Source organism: Culex quinquefasciatus, chromosome 3 (genome assembly GCF_015732765.1).
Source record: "Culex quinquefasciatus strain JHB chromosome 3, VPISU_Cqui_1.0_pri_paternal, whole genome shotgun sequence".
Lineage (NCBI taxonomy): Eukaryota > Metazoa > Arthropoda > Insecta > Diptera > Culicidae > Culex > Culex quinquefasciatus.
Genome location: NC_051863.1, coordinates 164261861 through 164281972, shown reverse-complemented (window position 1 = coordinate 164281972; position 20112 = coordinate 164261861). Strand labels below are relative to the sequence as shown.

Sequence of the window (20112 nt, the reverse complement as noted above, 5' to 3'; positions counted from 1 at the left end):
TGTATGTAAACTATGTCCGGATCCACCATCCGATCCATCGTTGGTTAGGTTATCATAAAACCTTTCCAACCAGTCTAAAACATTGAAGATCTGGCAATCCTGTCTCGAGATATGTCCACTTAAGTGATATTTATGCACTTTTTGGAAGCCGGATCTCACTTAAATGTATGTAAACTATGTCCGGATCCACCATCCGACCCATCGTTGGATAGGTTATCAAAAGACCTTTCCAACGAGTCCAAAACATTGAAGATCTGGGAACCCTGTCTCGAGATATGGCCATTTAAGTGATATTTATGCACTTTTTGGAAGCCGGATCTCACTTAAATGTATGTAAACTATGTCCGGATCCACCACCGACCCATCGTTGGATAGGTTATCAAAAGACCTTTCCAACGAGTCCAAAACATTGAAGATCTGGCAACCCTGTCTCGAGATATGGCCATTTAAGTGATATTTATGCACTTTTTGGAAGCCGGATCTCACTTAAATGTATGTAAACTATGTCCGGATCCACCATCCGACCCATCGTTGGTTAGGTTATCAAAAGACCTTTCCAACGAGTCCAAAACATTGAAAATCTGGCAACCCTGTCTCGAGATATGGTCACTTAAGTGATGTTTATGTACTTTTTTGTAGCCGGGTCTCATTTAAATGTATGTAAACTATGTCCGGATCCACCATCCGATCCATCGTTGGTTAGGTTATCAAAAACCTTTCCAACCAGTCTAAAACATTGAAGATCTGGCAATCCTGTCTCGAGATATGTCCACTTAAGTGATATTTATGCACTTTTTGGAAGCCGGATCTCACTTAAATGTATGTAAACTATGTCCGGATCCACCATCCGACCCATCGTTGGATAGGTTATCAAAAGACCTTTCCAACGAGTCCAAAACATTGAAGATCTGGCAACCCTGTCTCGAGATATGTCCACTTAAGTGATATTTATGTACTTTCTTAATCCGAATCTAAAAAATAGATGAAATTTGTGTACAACCCCATCAAATCAGCCATTGTTGGTAATGAGTGAGGAAGGCTCCAACCACATAGGTGGATTAAGTTAGTTTTTCATTTAAATGTGAAGACTATGGCTTGTTATTTAAATTTTTATGTTTTTTTAATTTTTTTGCTCCCCCCCCCTTGACCACGGCCAGGGCCGAGGGACAAATTTTTTTTTAAATATTTGCATAGGCCTAATCCTGCTCTAAAAATGAACTTTGAATAAAAACGTCGTAAACCCACCTTCATGTATATATATCGACTCAGAATCGAATACTGAACAAATGTCTGTGTGTATGTGTGTGTGTATGTGTGTGTGTGTATGTATGTATGTGACCAACAAACTAGCTCATGTTTCTCGGCACTGGCTGAACCGATTTGACCCGAACTTGTTGCATTCGACTTGGTTTAGGGTCCCATAGATCGAGTTTTATACAGATTGAAGTTTCGATAAGTAGTTCAAAAGTTATGTATAAAAATGTGTTTTCACATATATTTGGATCTCACTTAACTGTATGTTAGCTATGCCCGAGTATATCATCTGACCCATCGTTGGTTAGGTTATCAAAATACCTTTCCAACGAGTGCAAAACATTGAAGATCTGGCAACCCTGTCTCGAGATATGGCTCCTTAAGTGATATTGATATACTTTTTTGAAGTCGGATCTCACTTAAATGTATGTAAACTATGTCCGGGTCCATCATCCGACCCATCGTTGGTTAGATTATCAAAATACCTTTCAAAGAGTCTAAAACATTGAAGATCTGGCAACCCTGTCTCGAGATATGGCCCCTTAAGTGATATTGATGTACTTTTTTGAAGCCGGATCTCACTTAAATGTATGTAAACTATGTCCGGATCCACTATCCGACCCGACGTTGGTTAGGTTATCAAAATACCTTTCCAACGAGTCTAAAACATTGAAAAATTGGCAACCCTGTCTTGAGATATGGCCTCTTCAGTGACATTTATGTACTTTTCAGAAGCCGGATCTCACTTAAATGTATGTAAACTATGTCCAGGTCCATCATCCGACCCATCGTTGGTTAGATTATCAAAAGACTTTTCCAATGAGTCCAAAACATTGAAGAACTGGCAACCCTTTCTCGAGATATGGCCACTTAAGTGATATTGATGTACTTTTTGGAAGCCGGATCTAAAAAATAGATGAAAGTTGTGTACAGCCATTGTTGTGAGGAAGGCTCCAACCACCAAGGTGGATTAAGTTAGTTTTTGTATGGACAGTAGCCAAAATTGTATGGAGACTGGTATGGGTGAACCAATGCACAAAATAGCTTATTTGGTCACAGGGAAGGCCCCCACAAAGTTTGAGCACAATAAAAAAATACAATAAATAAAAATGGTTGAAATCGGCCGATTCCGTAGAGAGTTGCTCATATGGGAGAACATGGGCAATGTGGAGTTTCAAACAGCTGAAAAAATCGGTGTTATTTCCGGTTCCTTGCCAAAAAATCAAGAAAAAAAGTTTTTTTTTGTAGATTCATCCAATAAGTTCTCATTTTACAATTTGCATTAGAACTATTTTTGGAGTCCTTTTTTTAGTTGACATTCAACCAAAACAAAACAAAATGCAAGACGTTGTACGTCCTTGCCCTCCCAAAGAATTTCTCAGATACATTTATCAACGTCCAGCTGATCTCCGTTCAATGCCAGTGGCCGCTATCGAGATTGTCGAAAGATTGTACGGTCGACCGTCTTCTACATCGCACCTGCAGCTCTACCTGTCTGCATACAATTGTTCCATTTTTTTTATATTCGTGTCAGATTTTGTTCCACTGATTTGCTGTTCGCTTCCCGGACTCTTGACATTTGCAGAATCGATACCGAATACACCCAAGTACGCAGTACGTCTTAAAAAAATTGCTTCCCAGCCAGATCTGCCCGAAGGTCTCTCGTCGATATCGCCGACTTCTCGATATCGGTAATTACGCGTTAATTTATTACCGTAATTTGCCGCTACTCCTGCGAGGACTTGCGGCACGGTAATGATGATGATTGTCCTTATTTTCACACGTATGATGGTACTGTGGGTACACTGGGTTTCTGGCCGCCTCATTCGCGATCAATCAATCCCAATTACTTGGGAGTCTTATGGGCCAATTCGCTGACCAGTGTACATGATCGTGGCCGTGGCCCTAGCAGCCGGGCTTCGTCTTTCAGCTAGTATCAGTGATATCTTTGACAGAGATCGCGAAATAATGGCTACTTTACGTGCCACTCTTATTTTTTCTGAGTTGGTCCATCCAAGAGTGAAGTGTCCTTTGTTGGGCTAAGTATTTAAAAATATTGGGAAGAAATTAAAATTTAAGCCGTTGCTTTACTCTTGGAGACACCTTGGAGATCACATCACGTTACACGTGTGTCTTTGAACACAGAACAGAAATGTGGGACAAAACCTAGGAACCAGAATAATGAGGTAACAAACTACGGACGTGGCTAGACGTAAACACTTTGATTTCACTGATTAAATAATTGAGGGTCCTGAAACGAGGTCAAACGTGAGATTTCAGGGTAATAATCGGTATCGGCCCAATACACTACGTTCTCTTTACTAAGTATTAGAATCCGAGTCAGGGATCGAGCTCCCGGGCTACCGCTTACGAGTGGATATCAAATGATCATATTTCCAAAAGTATCTTCCCCAAATTTACCTCAACAAGCAAGCTTGATGACAGCCCAAGTCGCGTGAAAGATATCTTATCTGGTACATGCGTATCCCGGTGCACGAAACACACCTCGAACACTGACAGATCATGATCTCAACTCGGATTCCAATTTCTGTGTCATTGCACTCGGCAGTAATTTTAAAATTAACTCGCGTCATCACGAATTTTCTCTCCCGCGGCAGCAGCAGCAGTTGACATCGATCTTGACACGTCGATGAGCTACCGCGTTGATCGCAATCAGCGTTTCCCCCCAAAAAACGTCCCAGCGACCGTCCAAAGTGATCGATCTGTGTGGCTGCTGGGGCAGGTGCATTTGGCCCCGGGCACGATCCGCGAATAACGGAACCCAGCAGTCAGTGGTCATTCCAACTTGCGCGCCGCCGCGGTAGCTCCCGGAGACAGCCTTATCGGGATTGTCACTCCTGTCTTGAGTGAAGAGAAAAAAAAAACACCGAGAGAAAAATAAAACGATGTAATTTATGTTCCTTCACCCCGAATGTCAACCCGGTCAAGACGGAGTATCGCGTTGAACTCGCCGGGTCTTCGGACGTTCGGATTGAGGGGTCATGTTCAAACCCATCAACATTTTGAACGGCAACAGCAGAAGCGTTATGAATTCAAAAGTACGCTTAAATCCCTTTTCTTCAGCCAACTTCAAATATGTTGGATATCATGGTTCGTTTTACTAGTGATACTTTAAGTAGGGTTACTCTCTTGTAAAAAAAACTTATTTCAAAATATAAAACGCGTGCCACAATTTCTCAACACTGTCTTGACAAAATCGTCTCAAAATTTAGGTGAAGACCCGTTGAACCAATTTCGTGTGCATGTCGAAGCCCGATTTTCAAAAAGATTACTTTTAAAAAAGATATAATTTTTTTTTGTTTTTCATATTGAAAACAAGTCAGTTTTTTTTGATTTTTTTTTCATTTTTTAAAAAGCAAAATTAAAAAATACTTGAGAGTCTTCACCTAAAATTTCAGCCAATTTGGTCCATCCCATCTCGAGATATCGTGGCACCCGTAAATCAACTCGGTGTTTCGAGAAAAACGCTAACAAAGTTTGACAGTCCGCTTTGCGCATAGCAAAATTTTGAGATTCAATCGCCTGTTACTTAGTTTAATCATGAAATATCTTCATAAAAATTTCAGGAGTGATTGAAAATCATCATTTGAGTGGATTTACAAATCTGGAGTTTTTTTTTAAAAGGTCCAATAAACCAAATTTCTAGTTTTTGCTTTTCCCGAGCAGGGGTAAATAACACGGGAATACCACATTTTGGTATTACTTGGGCAAATAACAGTGACCAAAATGTGGTAAAATACCATGAAATCGTACCAAAGTCTTGTATGTGGAAGGGCACAACAATGCCAAACAATGTTATTCCAAGGGTAAAATAATACCTCAAAATAAAACCATTTCAATACCAAGTTGAGGTCTTCTGGATTTTTGAACATTGCTTGAATACCAAAACTTGTTATTGACATGGTTCTATTTTTAGGTTTTCCCGCGCCCTTGAACAATCAGATTTTGGTATTCCTGTAATCTTCCACATACATGATTTTGGTTTGATTTCATGGTATTTTACCATCTATTACTGGGCAACCAAGAGCACATTTTGGTCGCTGGTATTTGAATATGTAATACCAAAATTTGTTATATTTATACCATTTTTAGTGCAGCAGTTGCAGTTAGTGAAAAAAACGGAAATAATCCATATGCAACAGCCAAATCTACTCACCTGATGATTCCATGTTGTTCTTAGTGATATTCTTCACCACATCGAATTCATTTGTCATTGATGAACGGCCTGTGCTTGAAGTTCTCAAAGATTCTGAAAAATAATAAGATTGAAAAATAAGGATTGAAATTCACCAAAATTCAATAATCTGTTGATTAACTCGTTTTTCAAAGTATTTGGTTATCCCAACTTAGAGAAATTTCTACGTTTTAAAAAAAAAATCTTAGAAGGTATTAATCATTTCGAGAAAAATTAGAATCGCCGCAGAAAGATATCGTCGCAATGGAAAATCTATAGAGAAGGCAAGAGAGTAGGCTTCGACAAAAAATTTTAAAAACATGTTGATTGTCAATCTGAAAAAAAAAAAATCGTTGGGACTTTTGGAGATGGCTGTCGGTTTTAACTGACTGATCTTTGGTTACGGAATCTGCGGTTCTGTGACCTTTGCGGCCGGCTTGTTGGCATTCGTACAAGTGCCGGAATCTGCGACCTTCGCAACAAGCTGTATCGTTCCGTCGAACGGAGGCTCAGCGGGCGTTGTTGGTTTCGTCGGGCAGGTTTCCCCCTCGTTGGTGAACCAGCTGCCCAGGCATACGCTAATCGTGGCATGCTCTGAGGAGAACCTCCATGAAGGTTATTCGGGCATGGCCTTCGTTTCATGCATACACCTATGGTTCTGGGGTCTATATGACCCAGAAATGTTTTTGGCTTCCAAAATTCGGAATCTCAACCGATTTTGGATGTCTTGGCCGCAAATGAAAGGTTAGGATGTCTTCTTTGCGATTCTGACTGGCAGAACCGGTTTTGGTCACTGTGGCCACCGGGAACCTACTACTACCGAAAAAAGTCATTTTTGAGGACCCGAATTTGAGGACCTGTATCTCCGAAACGAAATCCTAGCGGATTGCTTCCGGTTGCATTTGACGGGTTATTACCTCAACTTTAAGCTCCCGTATAGATAATTTTTCCAAAGTGGAACCCGTGGAATATACTAAAACATGATTTTTACAGCTTTTGTTACAAAATCAACAGTGGGCCTATTTTTTCAACCGGATTTTTTTTGTAAAACATCACATAGGTACACTACATACAGCCCCTGATAGTTTGAAATCGGTTCCAGCCACCCGAGCAGGGGTAAATAACACGGGAATACCAAATTTTGGTATTACTTGGGCAAATAACAGGGACCAAAATGTGCCCTTGGTTGCCCAGTAATAGAAGGTAAAATACCATGAAATCATACCAAAGTCTTGTATGTGGAAGGGCACAACAATACCAAACCATGTTATTCCAAGGGTAAAATAATACCTCAAAATAAAACCAAATTGAGGTCTTCTGGATTTTTGAACATTGCTTGAATACCAAAACTTGGTATTGCCATGGTTTAATTTTTAGGTATTCCCGCGCCCTTGGAAAATCAGATTTTGGTATTCCTGTGGTCTTCCAAATACACGATTTTGGTATGATTTCATGGTATTTTACCATCTATTACTGGGCAACCAAGAGCACATTTTGGTCGCTGGTATTTGCACAAGAAATACCAAAATTTGGTATTTTCATACCATTTTTAGTGCAGCAGTTGCAGTTAGTGAAAAAACGGAAATTATTCATATGCAACAGCCAAATCTACTCAACTGATGATTCCATGTTGTTCTTAGTGATATTCTTCACCACATCGAATGCATTTGTCATTGATGAACGGCCTGTGCTTGAAGTTCTTGAAGATTCTAAAAAATAACAAGATTGAAAAATAAGTGTTATTAAAATGAAACTGGATTGAAATTCACCAAAATTCTATAATCTGTCGATTGACTCGTTTTTCAAAGGTTATATTCAAATGGTTATCTCAACTTAGAGAAATTTCAACGTTTTAAAAAAAAATCTTAGTGGGTATATAAAAAAATGAAAATCAGCTTTAACATTTTTCGGTTTCAAGCCATTTTAGCGCAAAAAGCGCAAATCTCATCAAAATTTATAAAAAAAATTCCCATAGTTTCAGAGGAATTTGATAAAACACTTTAATACCAAAATAATACCAAAATGTGCCATCCTGACATAGAAAATTTTCCACAATTTCAAGTAATTTCTTCAGGGGGTATATCAAAAATGTTTAAAATCAAGTTTGAAATTTCCGGTTTTCAATGAAAGCATTCGCTTTGAGACATCATTTTAGCGCAAAATTAATTATTTTGTCAAAATTTTCCCATAGTTTCAGAGGAATTTGATAAAACACTGTAATACCAAAAGAATACCAATATGTGGTGTTCGACCATTGACAAATTCTGCAATTTTGCAATATCAAAACAATACCTTTAATTGGTATGCTAGCACATTTTGCTCTTGCATAATCCTTAAGACAAATTTTAAAGGGTCCAGGAATACCAAAATTTGATATTGATACCAGAGAAAGGTATTATTACGTATTTCCCTTGTAATTTACCCATGCTCGGGTTTGGGTGTTTTCGAAACCGCCTTGAGTCAGGGGTATAAATAACACCCAAAAAGCAAAAACTGAAAATTTGGTTTATTGGACCTTTTTTTAAAAAAAAAAAACTCCAGAAATATTCTTTAACATAAAATTTTGTGATTTTCTACGTGTATGTAACCTCTTAAGTTGATTGGTATGATTTTTTTGTGTTGCAGTTTCTTGTTTTTAGACAGCAGTTGCAAAGAAATGTTAAAAGCTTTTGTTGTTATGTCATATAAAAAATAATCATATTGAAATTATATTTATATGAGACTTATTCAAACCTTTAACTGATTTTTTTCAATTATTTTTTAAGTTAATATGGCAAAGTAATTTTTATGACCATACAAAAATTATACGCAGATTTGGAAATTTGGAATCACAATGGATTAAAAATTGTGGTTCTTTTAAAAACATAAACTGCTGCCCTTGTGTAGATTGAACCAATTAATAGTATTGAGCCAATGCTATCAATTTTAGCTTGAAAAACATAAAAAGTAAAGGGTAATTCTCCGCCAACTCACAGAGCAGTTGCCCCGACCCCTCTTCAATTTGCGTGAAACTTTGTCCTAAGGGGTAACTTTTTTCTCTGAACACGAATCCGAGGTTCGTTTTTTTGATATCTCGGAGGGGCGGTACGACCCCTTTCATTTCAGGCTGAAACGGTGATGAGATAGAAATTTGGTGTCAAAGGGACTTTTATGTAGATGCCCGATTTGATGGCGTACTCAGAATTCCGAAAAAAACGTATTTTTCATCGACAAAACACTAAAAAAGTTTTAATAACTCTGCCATTTTTCGTTACTTGACTGTACAAAATTTTGTAACATGTCATTTTAAGGGATATTTAATGTTCTTTTCGAATCTACATTGATCTAGAAGGGTCATTTTTTCATTTAGAACAAAAAATTTCATTTTCAAATTTTGTGTTTTTTCTAACTTTGCAGGGGTTTTTTTTAGAGTGTAACAATGTTCTACAAAGTTCTTACAAATGTTGGTCGTCGTTGATCATGGACGACTTTTTTAGTGTTTTTTCGATGAAAAATACCTTTTTTTCGGAATTCTGAGTACGACAAATCGGGGTCATCAAATCGGGCGTCTTATTTTACATAAAAGTCTCCTTGACACAAAATTTCTATCTCATCAACGTTTCAGACTGAGCATTATTGATAAACACCTCTTTTTCGCATGTTCAAAAATAAAAGGGGTCGTACCGCCCCTCCTTCACGAGATATCAAAGAACGGACCTTGGATTCGTGATCAGAGACAAAAGTTACCCCTTAGGATAAAGTTTCACGCAAATCGAAGAGGGGTCGGGGCAACTTTTCCCGATTTCGTGTGAGTTGATAGAGAATGACCCCGTAAGGTCTTTCATTTTTTTTGGCCCTTTTAAAAAACTTTAGATTTATCACATGAGGCTGACGATTAACAAAATCGACATTAGAGATACCCCCTGGATTTGCCCTGGATCGATTATTCCATTCTAAAAATAAGTACACAACTTATCAATTCTAGCCCGTAACTTGGTAACCTGACCTTTCTACAATGCATTTCTTATGGGAGAACTGTCATTTCTACCACTCGAATCCAGTGCTCCATTCTACCCCCAATTTTTCCCAAGCCCCCGATTCCATCCAAGCACGCCGGTCACCCACACACCAGTGCGAAGCGCAAACATAACCTACACCACACAATCGATTCCAGTCACGTGGTCACGCTAACGTTACTCACCCAGAGTGGGAAAATCCCGTTTGCTCTCAGCAGATTCGCTCTCTCTCTCACATTGCCATTCTGCGTATAGTTCGTGAATTGCACTCACGCCGTGACAGATTGCATCATCAGCTTGCTGCTGCTACAAGTCAGTAGTGCATTTAGTCAGTGTTGTTTTCCGAGGGATTATCACGTTCCGAGATGCAGCTGAAAAGTGCCTGCGGAGCGTTGCTGAAGATGGGCTTCCTGGGCGGTGGCAAAACCGCCCAAGCCATGGCCCAGGGTTTTATATCGGCCGGTTTGGTTCGGTCAACGTTACGGAGTGACAAGTTCTTTAATCGGTTCTATTTTTAGGTCTGGTTGACGGGAAGAATCTCCGCGCGAGCTTCAGTCCGCAAGACGAGGCCAACATGGTGGCGTTCCGCGGACTTGGCGCGCAGACGTTTACGGAGAATCTCCCGGTGGTGCAGGACTCGCAGGTGGTGTTCATTACGGTGAAGCCGTGGATTGTACCCTTGGTGTTGGACAGCGTCAAGTCGATTAGCGGAGGCAAGCTGTTCATTTCGGTTGCGATGGGACTGAAATTGGCGGATTTGGAGCAGTCACTCGTTCCGGAAGCTCGCGTGATTCGAGTTATGCCAAACATTCCTACGTTGGTCCGCGCTGGGGCTGCGGTGTTTGTTCGGGGCAAGAAAGCTACCGAGCAGGACTGCGCGTTGACACAGACGCTGTTCGAATCGGTTGGAACCTGTGACGAAGTTACGGAAGCGTTGATTGATCCCATTACGGCACTGTCGGGAAGCGGTCCCGGGTACGTGTTTGCCATGATTGAGGCGATGGCCGACGGAGCGGTCAAGATGGGACTGTCGCGAGACTTGGCGTACAAGCTGGCCGCCCAAACGGTGATGGGAGCCGGCAAGATGGTCCGAGAAACTGGAATCCATCCCGGACAGCTGAAGGATGACGTGGCTAGTCCTGGTGGGTCGACGATCCACGGATTGTCCTTTCTGGAGAAGAATGGTAAGAACAACTCAAGCAACACCATCACTCTCTAACTCAAACTTCCCCGCTTTCCAGCGTTCCGCTACATCGTGGCCGGTGCCATCGAGGCGGCCACCAACAGGTGTCGGGAGTTTTCCACGGAGAAATGACCCAAACCAACGGACGCTTACAGCAGCGCCTCTCGAACTAATTAAATAACCACCGCATGCAAACACACTGCTAAACATTGCGTTTTTTCCGCTCATTTCCGCATAATTCACCGGGGCGCTTGCAAGTCGCGCCGCCGCCGGCGTTCAACAACTGGGCAAATATTGGAGGTTCACAATGGTTACAGAGCTAGTGTCCCGGTTGACAAGTTTGCAAACATGTTGTTCAAGTGTCTAGCAAAAGGGGAAGATTCTACTTTGTTTGGTCGGCACACTATCGGTTACCGGGTGGCAATAAACTCTGGTGACCCGGTCGTCGGTGGGTGAGGTATACGGCTAGGTGTGGTCGTTTGTCGAGTGGCGCGTGCTGTGCACTAAGTTAAAGGGTAAACAAGATTGTAGTCATCGGTGGATGTTAGATAACGAAAACTGCAACAATTTATGCGCTTACGTGATCGAATAATTGGTTGTTGGGTGTTCAATAGTGAAAGAAATGAAAGCAATCATTTTTTTGTTCTGATAATAAAAATTGTCCCTGCTACAATGGAGTCGGTGTTAAAATTAGAAAAGTTGGCACAGAATCCGCTGCTGAAGTTATCAAATTTGAGAAGCTTTAGTTGAATTTGGCGACGATAAATTCCGAAAACCTTGGAGTCGGAATCGGAGTGAATTCGAAGTCCTTGATAAATTATCCGACTTTACAGCCCTGAAGTTTCACGTAATCCTGAAAAAAAAAACCTCAATAAGCTTAATTTTTTTTTCACTGCAATATTTTTTAAAATTTGCAACGGGAGACAAACTGCAAGGAAATGTCGTGCAGTATGAGCTTCCTTATCTATACGTTTCTCAATGTAATATAATAATTTTAACAAATTTGAACTGGGTTTGTCTCAAAAGATATTTGAAATTATTTGTTTTTAATTACAGACATTTTATGTGAGCTTGCACCCCTTAAATTTTTTTATTTTTCATTTCCAATAAAACTGTAAACTGCCGAATAAAGAATATTGATCAATTAAATACATCATTGAAATTGACCGCAAAAGTATACACATAATGTTTGAAGTCACTTCATCTGATAATTCAATAAATGTCTTCCATTGTAAACTCTAACAATAATTGTTTTAATGACATGGAATTAACGCATTCGAACTGTGTTGAATGTAGAAACTAGGACTCGTTTTATTTCAGAAGACGACTTTTGTTTGGACTTTGATTCTTTATTAAATAAATTTGTTGGAGTCTAGAAAGCTGTTTTATTATTTTTTTCAGGATTTTTTTGATTGTCGATAAATAAATGTTGGTGGGTCTCGTGGCGCAGGGGTAGCTTCGGCTGCCGATCCCGATGATGCTATGAGACGCGGGTTCGATTCCCGCCTTATCCACTGAGCTTCTATCGGATGGTGAAGTAAAATGTCGGTCCCGGTTTCTCCTGTCTCGTCAGAGGCGCTGGAGCAGAAATCCCACGTTAGAGGAAGGCCATGCCCCGGGGGGCGTAGTGCCAATAGTTTCGTAAATAAATGTTAATTGAAGTCTCAAATTATACTTTAGGTGATTGAAGTCATAATTCTTGCATGCAAATAATAGCTTGTTACATAAGCATGATATTAAGTGAGCAATTTTTTTTTGCGAAATTCTCGTGAAAAATAATTGATTTTAAATTTTTCTGTTGAACTTTGGGTTCATGTATTTATTTTAAATCTATTTCGAGTGAATCATTCTACAGATTCTTCCGAATCAAGTTCAGCAAGTATCTTCATAGCTGGATAACATTTGACTGAGCTAATACTTAAAAAGATACAGCTGTTAGAAGTTAAAACTCCAAAAGAAACCCCTTGGAGCTACAGGTAATAAAAGGCAATCAACCACTTCACGCGATGAATTTATAATCATTTAACTCAATTATTACACAAAAAAATGCATCAAAATAACAGATTAATTAAAAAATTAAAAAGAACCGAGACATTTTGGTTCAGAAAAGTGATGGTGATTCAAAAAATATCTCATATTGACTAACATTTCTTTAAAACTTAAAGTTAAGGTTCAAACATAAACAAAATGAGCTTTAGCGAGCTTCTGAAATCATAGCACCTTAAAAAAAAAAAGAAAAAATCGTTCGTTTTTTACCCGTGAACAACGCGAGTCTTAACTGTATGTAAAATAAATTATATCACCTCCCCGCATAAACGAGAATCTTAAAAAAACTTTTTGTTAAATGGTTTACTCACCATTACAGAGATCGTAACCACTATTTGAAAAATGGTAGGAAAACCTTTAAAATACCATATCGGAAATGGTACCCTACCATTTTTCATAAAGTTCAACCATCTGAGATGAGGGTGGTTAGCAACGGTAACCTTAAAAATCTCCGAACAACGTTTCGTCATTTGTGTAATGGTAAAAATAAAGTTAATTTTCGCGTGGAAGCGACACATGTTTTAATAAATAACTTTTATCAGTAAAATTACATCGAAAAGAGGTACGGCCATTAAATATGCAACTGTTTTTTCAACCATCCAAATTTAATTTGTTGGTTGTTTGGTTGATGAATGTTTCTCTTATTGATGTTATTTTGCGTGAAATATTTGAAATTATTCATAAAGAGATGTGAATTTTTTTCCCAAACTAACCTTCATTGATTACAAGTAATTTACTGTTTATTTATGTATGCATTACGTCACTTGAGTTCTATCTTGTGTTTTAATTTTATTCAAAATACCGTATTATTCGATTCAAAATTTTGCATGCATTTTCACTGTTTTAGAGTTTTATTTTAATGAAATATAAAAATTTGCCCAAAATACCGAAAAAATCGAAAATTTTCATAATTTTCAATGTAAGGTTTGCTAGGCCCAGTGAAAAAAATATAATTTAACTCAAAAATGACGAACTTCTCGTCACAGTGTCCTGATGCAAACAATGATCGAGCTGTAGCTGTCACAGCCCTGCGAAGTATGTTGGCTGACATATCGGGCAGTCAGTCAAATAAACCAGCTAGAAGTCGCTTGACAGAAAAATTTTGCTAGAAAGAGATAGGAAATCTGATGCAAACAAACGTCCAGCTGTCATGTAAACATACTTTGAATGTGTTGGTAAATTTCTGACTAGAAAGCCTTATGGGTGTCAGACGATTCGAAATTTTACATAGCGGCAAATAAAATAAAATAAAAACATAAATATTGAAATAATAAGCCATATTTTCAACATTTGCATGGAAAAAGTGTTTTAAAATGCATTTTACACTAGTTTACTGCCCATGTTCGCACAGATGTCCCATATGCATTTTTGTCGAGTTCGAGATAGATGTGGGAATCGCTTCGTTTGTTGTGTTTATTTAAGCTGCATTAATAATATTTAACACTTTTTTTTACAAAAAACCCGATTTAATCCCACCTGGGGTGAGATAGAGCCTTTCTTACAAAAGGAAGTTAACGGCAGTTGATTTTTTTTTTTTTTCAAAGAAATAGCAATATAAAGAATGGTCCATTCATAATACAATTCGAAACTCAACCATATTTTTTCATATAACTGAAAAGCGCTGGTTTTTGCCCCATTTGCCATGGCCGGTTGTAAACTGTGCTCGCACACAAGCATTTTCGATTTTTTAAATCAGAACACATTGTTTTTGAGACAGAGAATTAGCTCACAATTTGCGATGTTCGTAATGTTTTCTGCATATCGCTAAATTGTTCGTTTTCTCTGAGTGTTTTTTGCACTTTTCAAAATATAAAAAATTAACGAGAAAACAAAATAATTCCGTCTTGCTCCAATGCGTTAAAGTGGTTACAAAATAACTGGCAGAAAGTGTTTCAACACCCGAGAATTTGCCGTGTTGTAAACAACGATGTAACGGTAAAGCCGCATAAATGTTCTTGAAAGCTTTGAAACGCCTACTGTAATTCACTAAACTGTCATTTAGGCGTTAGGCAAAATTGAGAGCTTTCAATAAGCAAGCATTTAGGCGTTTTTGGGATTGGGAAGCATACAACGACTGAGCGCTCGGTGGGACTTCACTACGACAAACGCAAACGTACCGAATAAACCACCGTGGTGCGCTGGTACGATGAACAAAAATACTAATACACAAAAAGGCTAGTACCGAAGCTAGAAAACCAAACCCGCGATGTGCGTTGTCACTGGCATGGGAAGCTTGAACGCTTCCCAGAAATTCGTTCGCTCAGAGTTCGATCAGAGAATGAGCAAAACAAAAAGAAAGGCAAAAGAATGAGCATGAGGCTTCAGAACAGATAGCTGCTTGCGTCTAGTTTGCGTTAACTGAAGCTTAGCATAGAAAATAATGATAGGCGATGTGTGATGAACGAGCAATCGATAAAGCAACTTGCACTAAAAGGGGGTAATCTAGTATCAAAACTCTATACGCGCCAGCATCACGCGCCAGCATTGCTCGCGTCTGCATGTGAAGCTCAACTTGGCAACTTGTCGACGAGGCGACGAAAATCGATCGTCCATGATTTTTTGCAGATTTTTCGAATGAATATTTCTCGAGAAATGATTTGGGAACGAAGCTTGATTTGGCGTCGGAGCCAAAAGCAAACACTATACCTTTCTTTAGTAAGAAGGGCAAAAATGGAAATTTTCTAAAATCTGAACGGTAAATCCAAATGAGGTCAAATTTGTTTCAGAACATCGAGTATGGTCTAGATTATGATGTGGAGAAAAAAAAATTAGATAAAATGCCAAAGGAATAGTTTTGGCATTTGGTGAACATTGGCTTTACCTTTTTAGGTTTTCCTCACAGTGAATTAGTCCACAAGCTGTAAATCAAAACCACATTACCGACATGGATGAAAATTTGGGAGGATGTAGGGCTGGAAAATGCAATTTTTGGACAAATAAACGATTTCAATACTTCAATTTTCGACCGAATTTTCATTTGAAAACCGCCTGATTTGGTGAAAACACACTCCGAGTCCCCATAAAAATGGATAAATTCAAATTTGGTATGGAACTGGTTCAGGTTCAGCACACCCTTTCAAATGCGCCCAAGAGAGCTCAAATCCATAATGGGCTCTGAGAAACCCCCTACCACAAAATTGAGCACTTTTTACCACACACGGACGTCACGCGTGCTCTACAGTAAATTAAGCGCCAAAATTCGGATATTGGAGGTAGACGAATTCTGTCATTGTCAATCGATCGGGCGTCGAAAATCGATCGTCCATGATTTTTTGCAGATTTTTCGAATGAATATTTCTCGAGAAATGATTTGGGAACGAAGCTTGATTTGGCGTCGGAGCCAAAAGCAAACACTATACCTTTCTTTAGTAAGAAAGGCAAAAAAACTGATTTTCAACCGCAAGTTTGCTTGTCCCTTCTGGAATATGTTCAAATATGAGTCCCATCGTGAAAATGTTCACAAATCTGTCTCACTTGGGAATATTATGTTCAGAACTTACCAATTTGACTCGGTAATGTCCTGAATTTACGAAAGATTATCATAATCCTTGCCTCGTACACTGTTTTCATTCATTGAATTGTTCGCGAGTCTCACAATAGTTGAATTTGAAAAAAAAAATTAAAATTTTAATTTTAGACCATTTTCAACCAATTAATTTGTTTACATTTGAAGGTTGCTGCGATCGGTCTGGTATGCGAACATTTTGATTTACTATGAAGAAAAATGGCAATAAATCAAGAAAATTTTCAATAACAAGTATACAAAAGCATCAGAAAGAGCATGTGTGAAATAAAAAAATATAATAATTGAAATAACAAGCCATAGTCTCAACATTTGCATGCAAAAAGTGTTTTACAATGCATTTTACACTTTTTCATTTGTTTTGCAATCATTCGTTTTCAAAAAAGTAAAATTTGATGATAACAAAAAAAAATGTGAAAAAAAAACTTTTTGCTATACGAAATATCAAAAATTTTCAAAACATCAAAAGATGTTTAAATCAATCCAAACATGCTTAAAATTATTTAAAACACAGGGGAATGCATTTATAATCAATTTCATCTGATTGCACTAAAATTTCCATTGAAATTTTGAAGTTTTTTGAAGAAAAAGAACCACCCTGATTTTTCGAGCCAACTTTGAAGAGGGAGACAAAAACTAAAAATAAAGTTTGTACCAGCCTCAATACTAATATTGCAAATTATGAAAATTTAAGTATTTTTACCGTATTTGTAAAAATTTACGAAAAATTGATTTGGTTTTTCCAGTCATTTTTTTTCAATTTATGAAGCATTCTGTTTTTACAAATTTAGGTAATGTTTGAAAGTATTTTTCAAATGCAAAATAATAAACAAAAAAAAAGCAATTCGATTTTTGAACACACTTTCGATGATCCCCTCATTAGATACTGCCACACTGATGATCATTTTACGAGACCGGCAATTGAATAGCAGTGCGCACACTTTTACTAGACAGTTCACGAAGGGGCATGGCGGGAGCACTCGAAACCTATTAGCAACAAAGTTGCAGCAATTAATGGTTCGCGTGCGATGCAAAAAATTTTTGATAGCTAATCAGTAAGCTTGCATAAGTGTGGGCGTTCGTGTTTGATTAGCTTGAGTAATGAAGCAGTTGGAAATTCGTGACATCATGAAAAAATGTAGTTCGATTTTCATATGGTATCGAAAGCTTGTAACTTTTAAAAAGATGTAAAAATACAGTAATTTCCTTTCCCAGACCGGTCAACCTTCGTCACTCCTTTCCAACACGCTTCATTCTTGCAGCTCAGAATGATTTATCGTCCAATCCGTCCATTGTTGCACTTCCAAATTAGAGATAATTGCTACGCCTTGGACCGGGCGATATATCTTAATCTCTCCGTTTCTGCTGTGGAAAGTGGCAACTTTATTCAGGACATCTGATTTCAAGTTTCCTTAGCTGGTTCTTCCAGGTTGTTGGCCAATCCGGAAAAGGAGCGACGGCGGCGTCGTCGTCGTTATTGTCCTACTTGCAGTCGGTTGTTGTAAATCGAACTCACTCAAGTCTTTAGCCTTCCCTGGTAGAGGGAGGGTAAAAGTTGTCCCGAACGGATTGAGTGAGCTCACCGTCCCTGTGGTGTTGGGTTAATTAGCTGAATGTCTGAATAAATCTTTTTAAAAAGCATTTGTGCATATTTTTTTTCATCAAATTTGAGCTTGAAACAGGTTGAAATTAATTTTTTACAGTGTTTTTTTGTCTGAAACAAAGGCGAAAGTTTTGGTGTCCTGAAAGTGAGAGGACTTGTGTTCCGTGCTGCTGTGTGATAAATCGGCTTTTCAATCACTGTCTGGACGGAACCTGGGATGGAAAGTGATTGTGGACGGCATTTTTTCAACAAGTGCAGCGCCACACTTGATATTGTTGTTTTTTTTGCGGAAAATTAAAATGCACCATCGCACCTCAGGAAATTCGTCCAATCAGGCAGCTCCTTTGTCAATGTCACTTTGACACGACACGTGCTTGCAGAATGATGGATTTTGACCTGTTTGCGGGTTATTTTTTTATTTATTAAGACTCCTGATCACAAAGTTGTTTCAATGTTTTCTTTTTTCTAGAACAAGGAAAAGGATGTTTGGCAACAATGTTTTAAACTATGAGCACTTAAATTAATCTTCGATTTTGTTCTAAAATGACTGAATCCAATCCAGTTTTTTAAAAATTTATTTTAAAATGACTTCCCGAGCAGTCGGAAATAACGTAGGAATATTTTTTTTGTTATTTGAAAATACTAGGCCAATAACATTTAATGTTATTTATAATAATATTTGTTATTCGCCATTATGATTTTTTTGTTATTGGATTGTTATTGTAATAACAGACTTATAACATTTTGCGTTATTCTTCGAACAAATCTTTGTTATTCTTTTTTGTTATTTTAACAACTAATCCGATCATCCCAATAACAATTGGAGTTATTCTTCCACAACAAAAAATGTTATTCCCAAGTTGTTTTGACTTTCAACCAATATCAGACTAATAACAAATTTGGTTATTATAACATAAACTGTCATTAAGCTCTTATGCAAAAATTAATTTTGCAAGAATATTCCATAACGTTTTTTTTTATTTTAACAGTATTTGTTATTGAAATGGCATGAATTTTGTTATTACCGTCTGCCCGGGTTTGCTTATTATTTTTTAAAGTAGATATTAAAAAATCTATTGACTTGAAGGTTAAACTCAGATAACGCCTCCCGTGGCTGCTCCCTCAAGTTGGCGTCATCCCGGGCTTACCCAGAAGCCACCAGCTGTCGATGTCAATCAGCCCTGTTAAGGCAGTGACCATTTGAAGGGCTTTGAACTTGAACTCGTTCCCCTCCGGCGGTCGCAGATAATCTTCTCACGCTCAACTACAGCGCGCAAGTTTGCGTACTCGACGGAAGGGTGTGGCCACGTGCAGTGGGTTTTATTTTTCGTGGCTTCATACCAGATTAAGCGCTGCTGATTAAGGAGGCTGCGATTTTTTTTGGGGCTCAGGTTGGTTAGACGATTACACGCTGGCTGCACTTAACCCTTGACATAACCTTGATTTGTGTGATTTTACAAAATTAAACTTTTTTTGAAATGTTCCAAAATTGGTTAAAAATTTAATCCAGTACAAAGTTTTCTTGAAACCTGTATTGTTTAAAAATCGGCTAAACTAACTTTTCTTCAAATGTTCAAGGGTGCACAATACCCTCCAGCGCACTTTTGGGCACATTTATCAACATCTCGTGAAAAGTGCATCGGCCGAGGAACTCAATGAATCATTGCCGCTTTTAGGCGGATTCTTACAAATTGCAACTCGGAGTCTCTTTCGCAGCTTCCAGCACTACTGCGCAATGGCTACTTACTTTCTGCGGAACTTTTCGTTCAGAACGCTTCGCCGACCGACGACGCCTGGAAGCTACTTAATTTATTCGCTTTTAATTGCACGCTCGTGACTGGGGCGATGAATTATGACCGGCTGTAATTAAGTCTTTCTGTGGATCTGTACACATTATATTCAGTACGAATGGGAGATGTAATCCAACTCATCGTTTCATTATCACCTGCAAACAAGAAGCCGCAAACTTCTGAGGAGAAAGTCGCAAGAAATGGTTCGTCATAGTAACTATCAGCGGCCTCGATGGCGCAGTAGGCAGCGCGTAAGTCTCATAATCTTAAGGTCGTGAGTTCGATCCTCACTCGGGGCATAACTTTTTACACGATCCCCGCTAAGAGATGGATAACATCCTGAATGTTTATGAGTGTTTCCGCAGGGCAATTACATTACGGACCTCGGAAGATCGCGAGAATCCTCGCTTTCGACAGAGGACGACGATCTTCCGAGCCCGGCATCATTAATAGGCGTTTTGATTTATAAACAGTGCCATTTATTATTGGGTTGTGCCGCACAGTGCACAGAACCCGACCCGGT

The 20112-nt window shown here is 38.6% G+C and overlaps 1 protein-coding gene and 1 non-coding gene across 2 annotated transcripts; both read left to right on the top strand.

Annotated features, from left to right (window-relative positions):
• Nucleotides 1–9711: 9711 nt before the first annotated feature.
• LOC6045542 (pyrroline-5-carboxylate reductase 3) lies at nucleotides 9712–11300 on the top strand. The gene is made up of 3 exons (XM_038265036.1): nucleotides 9712–9906; nucleotides 9963–10628; nucleotides 10686–11300. Exons 1-3 carry the CDS (start codon nucleotides 9810–9812, stop codon nucleotides 10757–10759), a joined length of 837 nt encoding a protein of 278 aa, XP_038120964.1. The 5' UTR covers nucleotides 9712–9809; the 3' UTR covers nucleotides 10760–11300.
• Nucleotides 11301–19815: 8515 nt separating this feature from the next.
• Trnam-cau lies at nucleotides 19816–19888 on the top strand. Its single transcript has one exon. It is a non-coding gene; the product is annotated as a tRNA-Met (tRNA).
• The last annotated feature ends 224 nt before the right edge of the window (nucleotides 19889–20112 follow it).

What these genes read in the sequence shown, in the direction of transcription:
- LOC6045542 (XM_038265036.1), top strand. Translation starts at nt 9,810, where the DNA reads ATGCAGCTGAAAAGTGCCTGCGGAGCGTTGCTGAAGATGGGCTTCCTG. An exon ending in CCAGGGTTTTATATCGGCCG is followed by an intron (nt 9,907 to 9,962) that starts GTTTGGTTCGGT and finishes TTCTATTTTTAG; the next exon opens with GTCTGGTTGACGGGAAGAAT. An exon ending in GTCCTTTCTGGAGAAGAATG is followed by an intron (nt 10,629 to 10,685) that starts GTAAGAACAACT and finishes CCCGCTTTCCAG; the next exon opens with CGTTCCGCTACATCGTGGCC.